This window comes from Nannobrachium achirus, assembly GCF_963921795.1.
Source record: "Nannobrachium achirus genome assembly, chromosome: 7".
NCBI classification, from domain to species: domain Eukaryota; kingdom Metazoa; phylum Chordata; class Actinopteri; order Myctophiformes; family Myctophidae; genus Nannobrachium; species Nannobrachium achirus.
Window position 1 is genome coordinate 25,298,666 of NC_137816.1, and position 13,352 is coordinate 25,312,017.

The following is a 13,352-nucleotide window of genomic DNA, read 5'->3' on the forward strand; positions in this document are numbered from 1 at the left end:
AACCAAAAAGACACTAAAAGGTCCTTAATCCCCCGTTCCTCACCTGTTCCTCTGTCTTGAGGTCTCCAAACTCCTGCATGAAGGTGTTTTCCGAGGGGAAGCGCGTGGGCTCCAGGAAGTGCAGCAGACTGAAGAGCTCCTCCACCGTGTTCTGAAGAGGAGTCCCTGTCAACAGAACCTTGTGCTCCTGGAGGAGGAGGAGAGAGCTTCCAATTAATATGCAAATAGGTGCTTTTAAGCTTGGTTTCTCTTAAAAGATGGAATTTCTTGCTAATAAATCATTTTAATTAATACTTCATTGTTGCACATAAAAACGGTACAGAGTGACATGAATGACAAAGAGAGGGGGGGGGGGGGATAATGATACTGCGGCATGGCCCAGATTCAAACTAGGGCGGTGAATGCTTGTTATTTTCTTTGCGATTATTCTATAGATTACTTTTTCAATTCATGTAATCTTGAAGTGTTTTTATTTCAATATACAATGTTATTAATAAGATGCCTCGGGCAACATGCGACCTCGCCCTTAATTCTTGGTCATCTGGCTATGTATATCGGACCAGTTACCCATATATAGAGACCCCTGCATGATAGTCAACAATGTTATGTCAAAACATGCCCATATATGGGCATTACCAAATATGGGCATTCCCAGATATGTCCTTAACTCTCCCCCACGCTTTGAACGTTCACAGAACCTCGATGCCAATACGGCGCTCGTTCGGTTCGTTCGTCTGATGACTGTAAGCTGATGAGGGGTCGCGCGGCCGTGTACTGTCAACACATTTTCCGCGGTGATGGTGTAAAAAATCCATTATGCGTTAGATCAACGGAGAACAATTCACTTCCTTGTTGATTTCCTCTGGCTGTAAGGCTCTGTGGCCAGTGACTGGTCTTCTTCTTCAACACATAACAGGCAAATTCACATTAATTCTCGCATGACGCCGCCCTCTGCTGCCTGGCAGACCAAAGTGCACTATTGCACAATAAATAAATAAAATAATAAAATAAAATAAATGTCTGTCTATCTGCTATAACGTCGCAAAGGTAAGCCGCTTTTTGATGGCACCAGACCCAATAAATAAATAAACCAGTAAGACTCCCTAATCGGGAGATAAGCGACCGTTGGTCGCTTATCTCCACAAATAGGCCAAAAGTTTGTTTTACCAATTATCAAGACATACGGGCAGTTGACAGTTTGCCATGGTTACTCATTGAAGTTGAATCTCCATATATGGAGATAACCTACGCATCACACTAAGTCTGACCTCACCAGCCCATATTTGGGCATGAGCAACTTATGTCTCCATATATGGAGATATGATGACATCACACAGTCCTCAGCCGATGATGTGTCGTGATGTCATACAATACACAAACGAGCCCTACAGTATAAAGGGGCAATTCTTGCCAGGAAAGAAGCATTTCTTCGACTCAGACCTTATCGCCAGGGTTGGCTTATAGCAGCTGTCGGTAGGACCATATATGGATTCTGTTAGTGTGGATCTCCTAACAGGGCATCATCTGGGATACAATCCCTTTTATGCCCATATATGGAGATCCCTAACAGAATCCCTTTCATGCCCATATATGGAGATCCCTAACAGAATCCCTTTTATGCCCATATATGGAGATCCCTAACAGCATCCCTTTTATGCCCATATATGGAGATCACTAACAGCTAACAGAATCCCTTATGCCCATATATGGAGATCCCTAACAGAATCCCTTTTATGCCCATATATGGAGATCACTAACAGCTAACAGAATCCCTTTTATGCCCATATATGGAGATCCCTAACAGAATCCCTTTTATGCCCATATATGGAGATCCCTAACAGAATCCCTTTTATGCCCATATATGGAGATCCCTAACAGAATCCCTTTTATGCCCATATATGGAGATCCCTAACAGAATCCCTTGTATGCCCATATATGGAGATCCCTAACAGAATCCCTTTTATGCCCATATATGGAGATCCCTAACAGAATCCCTTTTATGCCCATATATTATGGAGAAATCCCTGCTCTGAGTATCTGACATCAGTGTGATGTCACCTGTTTATGCCCATATATGGAGATCCCTGCTCTGCGTATCTGGTTGCTATGGTAAACAGTTGGTTGCTAGGGTAAAAAAACATGGTTGCTATGGTAAACAGTTGGTTGCTAGGGTAAAACCATGGTTGCTAAGGTGGTTGCTAACGTACACTAACAGACCAGCAACAACAGACTGTTGCCACAGCAACGTACACAAAGGTTTGTGTACACATGTGGTGTGATGTCATACGGATGCAGAGATATGAGCAGGGCAAAGGTGTGACGTGTGACGGACGGACGGATGGACGGACGGCCAGTGGAGGTTTTCATAGTAAACTGCTCCCTGACGGTCGCAATAATCTGGCAGTAGGAGAGTTAATATTGATGACATTGGGACAGGGATCTCCATAGTTAGGGCCTGGGTTTGATGCCTGGGGATCTCCATATATGGGCATAAGGGGTACCCTAACAGGGCATCATCTGGGAATGCCCATACTGTATATGGAAATTGTTTTTATCCTTTATTAATATATATCCATATACATACCGGTATATGGACTTAATATTAACGTTTTCGGGGAAGGTAGGGTGTAAATCAGAGTAAAGCAGGCTCTTGGGCCAGTTAAGGCCTGGGATTGATGACATCAGAAATCTCCATATATGGGCATAAAAGGGATTTTGTTTCTGGGAATGACCATATATGGACTTTTTATTTTATTTTATCCTTTATTAACAATAATATGTACATCCATATATATACAATATATGTTATGCCCATACATGGAGATCCATACTCTGAGTATCTGACATCACTGTGATGTCACCTGTTTATGCCCATATATGGAGATCCCTACTCTGAGTATCTGACATCACTGTGATGTGTCAGGGGAACCATGCGTTACCCGTGCGGGGTCGGACAGATACGGACAAGCTGTGACGGTTCTCATAAATAATAAACAAAAAAATTAAAACAAAACGTTTATAATCGACTAAATTGATTATTCTGATTAATCACTTAAGGACGGGTTTATACTTTGTTGAGCAACAGTGTTGCACAAATTGTAAAATTGTTGTTTGGGGGGGATAAAAACATAATTTTATCTAAAAAAGATTCCATTACCTTTTGCACCCTTCATGCAAATAATAATGCAGAATGGGCCAGATTCAAACCCATTTTACAATACTGTAGTATGTGTGCATGGTTTGCACCTGAGCCATGAAAACCTGCGTTTTGACATATTAATTATAATTTCTGACGTGCTTAAAAGTACTGCTATAAAAAGAGAGCGAAGGAAATGTCTGTGGCAAATTATGGAGGGCATGTTAAATAAGCATCATCATGGTGACTGGCTGCACTGGCATAAATTATTATTTTTCATTTTCTTAGTGTCTATTCAAAATCAAAATGTAGTGCGTTTTTTTCTCTCTCTTTAAAACAGGAGGATGTAGTACGTACCAAGCTCATGAGCTTGAAGCCCTCTAGCAGCTTACAGTTCTTGTTCTTGAGGCGGTGAGCCTCGTCGATGATCACACAGCGCCAGTCTATGGCGTTGAGCACCGGACAGCCTCCCAGGATCATCTCAAAGGTAGTGATGACCGCCTGGAACCTGTAGCACCCGCGCACCACGCGGCCCTGGAGGGAGACAGACAGACAGACACACACACACACACACAGACATTTCCAAAACCTTTACAGAATATTTAAACCAATTTCCAGGTCTATATAACAATCAATCAGTGCAATAATGAGTCTCTTATTCCTATGTGCCACCTATCCAAGGCTAAGGCAAACCGCTACAGCGCTACACTTTAAATGGCATTGATGGTGCTGTCCCAGCTCAACTGAGCCTCACTCATTAACAAGTTCTTATATACACTTAAGAACATTTTCGCAGTAAAGTGAATATAAGTATATAAACTATCTATGCTATGGTATGCTGTACTTTTGTAGATAAAGAGTGGAAAAGCGTGTGTAGAGAGAAAGAATGACATGCAACATGAATCCAGAGCCAGATTCAAACCCAGGATTGAGATGATGTGGTCAGTCAACAGTGTGCTGCTGCAAGATGTTTCTACTTAAACTGAGGGATCACATGGTTCTTTATGGCTGGAAGAAAAATTATAAGTACCCTCAATCTTCTGAGACCATTTCAAAACACGCTGTATAATTTTAAAAAATGCATTGTTGTCAGCCTAAAAGTTGCTTTTCATTTACAGAGATGACCCTGTACTGTTATGCACTGTCACACAGTTCTGTGTGTCTCTCACCACTAAGCTTTGCTGTCTAGTCCGAGCGTTTCTGGCAAAAATTGTGCACTTTAAGATAAAAGCATGACATTTGGCACACAGTTAGAACATGCCATATGGAACATGTTTGGCTATAGGGACATCGCAGATTTGTCTTGGTAAACTTGTGGGAGCCAATCAAAGTTGGGGTCTCATAGACTTAAAGATTTTAAGAAATAATACAAAAAAATCACACTCGTGTGAACTGAGCGGTGGAGGCTGCGTGTGTGCGTGTGTGTGTGTGTGTGTGTGTGTGTGTGTGTGTGTGTGTGTGTGTGTGTGTGCGGGCGTGAATGTGAGTGTGAATGTGAATGTGTGTGTGTGCCTGGCCTCAGTGGCCTGAACAACAGCGCCCCTCCCTTAACATGTGTGGTCAAAAAAGGTACTTCAGGCTACAGACAGACAGACAGACAGACAGACAGACACACACACACGCACGGATACACACACGGCCACGCTATGGAGACGGTGTGACCACCGCTCAAAAATAAATATGCTTTAAGTAGCATGTGAAGGGTCAAACTAGGGTTTTTTCGGGATTCTGAATCCAATGCAAGCATTTGTTTTGCCTGAAAAATATTCCTTTCCGAAAAACGGAAAAAAAATTGTGAAATGTGATAACTCATCACTAAACCATAGTTTTATGGGGGCCGTTTCATGCAAAACAAATGCTTGCATTGGATTCAGAATCACGAAAAAACCCTTGTTTGACCCCTCACATGCTACTTAAAGCATATTTTATTTTTATATTTTACTGTATAGTAAAGTCTATGAGACTCCAACTTTGATTGGCTCCCACAAGTTTCTCAAGACAAATCTGTGATTTCCCTATAGCCAAAATTTTCCATATGGCATGTTCTTTGTGCCAAATTTCATGCTTTCATCGTAAAGGGCACGATTCCATCAAAATACTGCCCGAAAAGCCCGGACTAGTCTGTATGGAAGTCAAGTCACACAGCTTCCTTTTCAATCTTCATCTCCAATCACTGTATGGAGGTCAGAGGCTTCCTTTTTCAAGGCACCTCATTGTTTTCATGTCAATGACCCCCAAATTGATAGGCATTGGCCGCAGACCCCAAATAAGAAAAGGTATTGTGCCAGGGACCCCCAGAAGAGAAGATTTTTGTTGAGAGAATTCAGAATTATTCCGAATTTTTCAAATATTCAAAAATATCAGATCTACTAGTGGTGCGCTGTGAGCTTGAAGATCTGCTATAGCGATTAGTGAACCATTTTGGTCTTTCTAAACAGGTGTTGTTAAATAGAAGGCCGTCTGCCACATGATACGTATAATTTTTCACTTTCACTCAACTCCTATGATTAAGGTGTTTCTGCCTTAAAAATAATCCTTTGTTGGATAAAGATTGACTGATGCCAAGATGCAGTACTGGTGCCAAGCAGAACATGAGAACGCCTCAACCACCAGGGAATACATTTTGTAATGTTCTTTTGTAATATTTTATTTTCCCAGCTGGATGGTGGTTGTACTCCCACAAATTCAGTTAATTCTGCTAAATTAAGGCCTCTGACAGAATTACCCTGCTGTCCCTGTTGGCTCTGGTTGCCATGACAATTAATATGGCTTGTGAATAAAGGTGAGACAACAACTCTGATGATTCTCAGATTAAAAATGTACGAGGCAATTTAAACTGAAGTAAATATACCTTCGCTGTCGGGCAGAAACCTTGTATCTCTGTATTTCGCATGTTTTTGCTTAAATTAATACCCTATTTTATACTTTGTTGTATGACTGTGTCACGCAAAAGTACCGATCTACAAGCTCACGAGACGTCACAAGCTTCAACTACATTGGGTCCATTGGATCTTTTTTATTTTTTCTGAAAACTGTTTTTGTTTTTGTTTATACCCAACAGCGACAATATGCAATTTGCTAGAACCAATGACTATTGATCAAAGAAGGAAATAAAGAACCTTCACACAAGGGGAAAAGGAAATTCCACAGTGAATAATGTGTTGAGTTGAGTTAATGAAACACTATTATACATACCGGTACTACTGCATTTGGAATTTGAAATGCTTTTAGGGGGAATACATCAAATGACTAACTTGTTCTCTAGTTTAATCAACAGCCCAGAGTCTAACAAAACATAATTTCCCCCATAGGGCAATACCATTTTGTAATGAACTGAATGCTAGTTATGGTGTGATGTTAAAAGGCCACAGAATTAGTTTTTTTTCCTTGTAGCAGTAAGTTTCCAGTTATACACTATGTGTGATCATAAAGCATGGTGGAGGAGAGACAGGGGAACTGGACAGCAGAGGAAAAGGAACTAGATAAGGTTTGCTTAATGGCAACATTGCACCCAAAACATCACCGGTTGTGACAAAACTTGAAGCATGCCATCTGCTGTGTATGGTTTCTTCATGCCAACACCACATCACCAACAAGAGCACATTACATACATCTTCAATGAGAACATTCACATCCCTGAAGTGTACTGTACATTAGTGGTCCTCAACCTTTTCTGGATCAGGGTCCACTTGAAAATCTTGAAACGTGTTTGTGGCCCACCCTTCAGAATAGTACTATCACAAATAGTAGTAGAGGCTCACCACATAACACGGCAGCTCAGATGTATATACAGTATACATACAGTATATATACAGTATGTGTGTGTGTATATATATATACACACACACGTGTGTGTGTGTGTGTGTGTGTGTGTGTGTGTGTGTGTGTGTGCGCGTGTGTGTGTGTGTGTGTGTGTGTGTGTGTGTGTGTGTGTGTGTGTGTGTGTGTGTGTGTGTGTATATATATGTTCATTAAATCATTAAAATCGTTTGGTTTTTGGCAATTATTTGGGGGCAATATCATCAGAGAACGTGCAATTTATTAGACTGCAACAATGGTCCACCACAAAGGTCTCCCACAAGGCTGTCCTACCTGTGCGTCCCTGAAGTACATCTCGTACTGCTGTAGCATCTGTCGGCTGACCACGCTGCCGTGGTAGACGATGATGTTGAGGTGGGTCCAGGTGCGGAACTCACGCTCCCAGTTTGTGATGGTGGAGAGCGGGGCGATGATGAGGAAGGGCCCCTTGATGCCCACACGGCAGATCTCCTCCAGGAACGTGATGGACTGGATGGTCTTTCCCAGGCCCATCTCATCTGCCAGGATGCAGTTCCGTCTGACCATAGAGAGAGAGAGAGTGGGGACAGCATGATGAGTCACATCTTCCAACAACTTACAGTAGTCTTAGGTTCCCACACATCTTTACCAACGAATTTCCAAAACTTTTCCAAAACTTTTCCAGAATATTTAACCCAATTTCCAGGGCAATACAACAATCATTCAGCGCAATAACGAGTCTCTTACTCCTATGTGCAATGCCCAAAGACAGGCAGTGTAGCAAAAATAAAGTGTGCACACTGCGAACGGACTGTGGCACGCGTCCACCTCAAAAGGTAAGAAAATCGTGGCAGGGAACCCTCAAAGTTGATTGATGGTGGCAGTAAATGAGTTAACAAAATCAATAACCAAAAACAATGCATAGCCATTTTTTTCAGGATCTTCCAGGACCCTTGTTCAATTCCAAAACTTTTCCAGTACTGGAAAAATATTTTTCTAATTTCAAAATATTTCCAGGAATTTCATGACTGTGGTAACCCTGAATAATACTATTTTTACGGCGTGCCACTATAAACTTTATAGTGAAGTGACTCTCCACCAAACAGACTACTTCACACTACTTCAAACAGCTTCAGACAGTTTGTTGTAGTTTGTTGGCATTTAAAAGTTGGCCAACAGCACTTTGCATTCAGATGACACCTCCACACCACACCAGGAGGCGGAAGTAGCCTGCAACGCTAGCCTGCCAGTGTTGCCAGTTCTGCTAATATAAGCGACTGTGGGTTTGTTTCCTGTAAATCAATTGTAAACGGAGTAATACGTCATAGATATGCCATAGACGATTGTTGTCATAGATGACTGATGTCACAGGTTCCCACATGAAGACTGACATCAACATTGGAGCCATGGCGTTCCCATGTGGACTGGAAGATCCACATGGTTAGGATTTGTATCATATTTTATATATTATTCATAATAAGACATATTTTTGTTAGTGTAGAGGCAACCATGCAGTACTACAGTATGTACAGTTTCTGTGTGCATAAAAATAGACAGTTTTAGCAGTTAAACCTTTGACAAGAGAAAGGTGATGATCGCCCTCATTTCTAGGATCATAATGACATGATGATTACTGACTGTAATAAAGCCTAATGAGTATTGGCAATGTACCTTCTCATGTTTCATCTGTAGCCTAATGACAGTCATTTAGTTGCCAACTAAATATCCGGGTTGAGATTATATGATACTGTATTGATCCCGGGTGGCAAATTGAAGTGATACCTGCCCAAGCTCCTCAGCCCAAGGCACTGAACAGACAAGAGACAGGCAGATCAAAACGCACCCAAACACATTTTCTCTTTAATCTTAACTACCACAGGGCCCCCCAAAAACACAAAAATCTCTTCCCGGGGAGCTAAAGCTGCACTCCGACTGCCAGAGACAAGAGAGCAGAGAAGAGGAGAGAACAAAGAAGAGAAGGAGGGAGGGAGGGAGGGAGAAGAGGGAAATACAGTACAGACGGGACACGATATCAAAGAAATAAATGGGGGAGCGTGCAAGGAGAAAGCGTCATCATCAGCAATAATTATATGGCTGGTAGATGAGACCAGACGTAATATTAGCCACCGGAGTGGGGCGCTCATTTATTCAGTTGTCCGGTGGGGGTGGGGGGGGTATTATGTCTTGATGCTAATTTCAACGGGTAGATATTCCCATTGGCCTCATAAGCACCTCTCCACTCCATCTGATGAATCTCACTGCGTAGGCACAAAGCCACACATACACACACACACACACACGCATGCACACATGCATGCACACACTCACTCACACTCACTCACACTCACACACACACACACACACACACACACACACACACACACACACACACACACACACACACACACACACAATTTCCATGCCACACACACACACCCTGACTCCAGAATTACAGTGCAATGCCTCTTTTATGACCGTGGGCGAGCTACAAAACGTGAACGTTGGTGGTGCAGCAGCACACACCTCCACAGGAAATTTGCCTTGCCTCAGAGGCACAAGCAAATAAAATGAGCTCAGCCAAATGGTGGCAGACTCTCTCTCTCCCTCCCTCCCTCCCTCCCTCTCTCTCTCTCTCTCTCTCTTTCTCTCTCTCTCTCTCTCTCTCTCTCTCTCTCTCTCTCTCTCTCTCTCTCTCACACACACACACGTGCGTGCACGCACGCACACGTCAGGAACACCGATTCATTATTCATCGTCAATGCTCCCCGCGCACCGCCGCGACTGCTTGTGCAAAAATGAAGAGCCTCGCACCGAGCCTCTCTGAATCAATGAATATAACATTCCATCACCGTGGAGCTATTAAAGCTACATAAGCAGCTTAGCAGCCGTGTGGATACCTTGCGTTTTGCCCGAGGCATAAGGCATATATGCTACACATCCTGTAGGCATGCTGTCATACTGTATGCCCAGAGATTACAGCAGTCAGTGTGTTTCCTGCCAGCAGGTCTTGTCTATCCCAAGAAAAGAGAGAGAGTGGGCCGTCGTAAAGATTTTTGGGAGGGGGGTCAAGATCAAAGACCTGGGCCCCCCCTCCACGTGGGCCCCCCTCTGTTTTTCGCCCATGCATAGTGCGGGCCGAAAAATACTGTTTTTTTCACGGGAAATTATTCATTTTTAAAGTAAAAAACTGTTAAAAACGGTTCTACACAGCGGCAGAACCATTTAGGCTTAATACTAGAAAAATATTGTTCCTTCGAAACAATTGTGGGCTCGCTTCAAGCCAGAAAACAATGGCTATAAAAGCACAACATGTCAAGATCGCAGGCAGTGCTCTCTTTGACGTTACTGACGTCAAAGATTGGTCCATTTTGTTCCAAAAATGTGTTATGCAAAAGTTGACCCACTGGTGGCGCTATAACAGGCCAATGTGAGAAGGTTGGTATCTGTTCCTTGACCTATTGGGAATGTGCTTGCAAGATTTCACGCACATCCCAGGCTGTGTTCATGATTTGAAGTGTTTTTGGCTTTGGACACTTTATCGCTGCTTGCAGCTATATTTATTATTATAATTTTATAATTTCTTTGTGTGCACTTCATAGGCATGTTAGATAAAGGTCCTTAGATTGTGTGTAGAATGTTTCATGCAAATTGCAAAAAAAAATCCTAGAATAAAAACGGGTTTAAGCGTTTTACAAACTGCTCAAAATTATATAGCGCCCCCCTTTGGCCATTTGGGGTAAGATTGGTTTCAGTGATATTTGAACTAACCCTCTACACTATTTTGTCATGAAAATGTGACTTTGCATGTATGTTTTAGAGGCAGAAGAATAATTTGCATAAAAATGCAATATTGATTGAATTATTTAAAAAAGCATGTTTCAATTTTAAAGAAATCCGATCTGACAGATCTTTAGATATCGGTCCAAAGTTCACGTAAAAAAAGTTTTGTGCACGTGACGCGAAAATTCCAGAATAAAAGCGGGTTTACGCGTTTTACAAACTGCTCAAAATGGCCGAAAATTGAAGGGCGGAGCTTACTTAACAACGACACAGATGTCTTCCGCTTGAGTCAAAGCACGCGTGTAACAAGTTGCATGTCTTCAAACAAAACGAGTCATGACTTATGCCCGTTTGAAGTTTGAATTTTCAGACGCTTCGTATAGCGCCCCCCTTTGGCCAATCGGAATAAGATTGGTTTCAGTGATACTTTGACTAACCCTCTACATGTTTGCCAAATGCCATGAACGTGTAACTTTGCATGTATGATTTAGAGGCCGAAGAATAATTTGCATAAAACCGCAATATTGATTGAATTATTAAAAAATTATATTTCACTTTAAAAAAAATCTGGTTGATCAATCTGACCGTATTGGTCCAAAGTTTATGTGAAAAAAGTTTTGTGCACTTGACGCGAAAATCCCAGGAGGAGATAGATTTTTACTGTTTTTCATATAATTCCGAATTGTGGGAGACCTAAAGGTCAGAGGTCAAAAGTTAGAGGGTAAAAGTTGTTCGGCATGAGGAGACGCATACGTGTATACAGGTTTCATGCCTGTACCTCAAACACAGCATGAGCTATACCTGTTCAAAGTTCGCACTTTCGAAGGCTTCGTGCAGCGCCACCATTTGGCCGATTGCTATAAAAAATAATAGCGCACTTCGCCACTGTAAACTGAACACATTGATGTTTTTATTTTCATTTTCTCACTAAGTATGTAGGAGTAGAAAGGAACCGAAGTTCCCGTCTACTGTCTGTCTGTCTGACTGACTGACTGACTGACTGATAGATAAACTAGAAAAATATTGTTCCTTCGAAACAATTGTGGGCTCGCTTCAAGCCAGAAAACAATGGCTATAAAAGTACAAAATGTCAAGATCACAGGCAGTGCTCTCTTTGACGTTACTGACGTCAACGATTGGTCCATTTTGTTCCAAAAATGTGTTGTGCAAAAGTTGACCCGCTGGTGGCGCTATAACAGGCCAATGTAAGAAGGGTGGTATCTGTTCCTTGACCTATTGGGAATGTGCTTGCAAGATTTCACGCACATTGCAGGCTGTGTTCATGATTTGAGGTGTTTTTGGCTTTGGCCACTTTATCGCTGCTTGCAGCTATATTCATTATTATAATTTTTTTGTGTGTGTGCACTTCATAGGCATATTAGATAAAGGTCCTTAGATTGTGTGTAGAATGTTTCATGCAAATTGCAAAAAAAAAATCCTAACGGGTTTAAGCGTTTCACAAACTGCTCAAAATGATATAGCGCCCCCCTTTGTTCAATTGGGGTAAGATTGGTTTTAGTGATATTTGGACTAACACTCTACATCTTTGCCAAATGCCATGAACATGTTACTTTGCATGTATGATTTAGAGGCAGAAGAATAATTTGCATAAAACTGCAATATTCATTGAATTTATTTAAAAAAGCATGTTTCAATTTTAAAGAAATCCGATCTGACAGATCTTTAGATATCGGTCCAAAGTTCACGTAAAAAAAGTTTTGTGCACGTGGAGCGAAAATTCCAGAATAAAAGCGGGTTTACGCGTTTTACAAACTGCTCAATATGGCGGAAAATCGAAGGGCGGAGCTTACTTAACAACGACACAGATGTCTTCCGCTCGAGTCAAAGCACGCGTGTAACAAGTTGCATGTCTTCAAACAAAACGAGTCATGACTTATGCCCGTTTGAAGTTTGAATTTTCAAACGCTTCGTATAGCGCCCCCCTTTGGCCGATTGGAATAAAATTGGTTTCAGTGATACTTTGACTAACCCTCCACATCTTTGCCAAATGCCATGAACGTGTAACTTTGCATGTATGATTTAGAGGCCGAAGAATAATTTGCATAAAACCGCAATATTGATTGAATTATTAAAAAATTATATTTCACTTTAAAAAAAATCTGGTTGATCAATCTGACCGTATTGGTCCAAAGTTCATGTGAAAAAAGTTTTGTGCACTTGATGCGAAAATCCCAGGAGGAGATAGATTTTTACTGTTTTTCATATAATTCCGAATTGTGGGAGACCTAAAGGTCAGAGGTCAAAAGTTAGAGGGTAAAAGTTGTTCGGCATGAGGAGACGCATACGTGTATACAGGTTTCATGGCTGTAACTAAAACACAGCATGAGCTATACCTGTTCAAAGTTCGCACTTTCGAAGGCTTCCTACAGCGCCACCATTTGGCTGATTGCTATAAAAAATAATAGCGCACTTCGCCACTGTAAACTGAACACATTGATGTTTTTATTTTCATTTTCTCACTAAGTATGTAGGAGTAGAAAGGAACCGAAGTTCCCGTCTACTGTCTGACTGACTGACTGACTGATAGATAAACTAGAAAAATATTGTTCCTTCGAAACAATTGTGGGCTCGCTTCAAGCCAGAAAACAATGGCTATAAAAGTACAAAATGTCAAGATCGCAGGCAGTGCTCACTTTGA

At 41.6% G+C, this 13,352-nt stretch overlaps 1 protein-coding gene across 4 annotated transcripts in view; it reads right to left on the minus strand.

The window, feature by feature from the left end:
• Window positions 1–13,352, minus strand: part of chd9 (chromodomain helicase DNA binding protein 9) — a 163,058-nt gene that overhangs the window by 52,274 nt on the left and 97,432 nt on the right. For all 4 annotated transcript variants that reach the window (XM_080729294.1, XM_080729295.1, XM_080729293.1 and 1 more), the window contains 3 exons: window positions 7,229–7,472; window positions 3,494–3,670; window positions 44–187 (listed from right to left, as the gene is read on the minus strand). In XM_080729294.1, coding sequence (XP_080585420.1) covers window positions 44–187; window positions 3,494–3,670; window positions 7,229–7,472 — 565 coding nt within the window. The remainder of the gene's footprint in view (window positions 1–43; window positions 188–3,493; window positions 3,671–7,228; window positions 7,473–13,352) is intronic.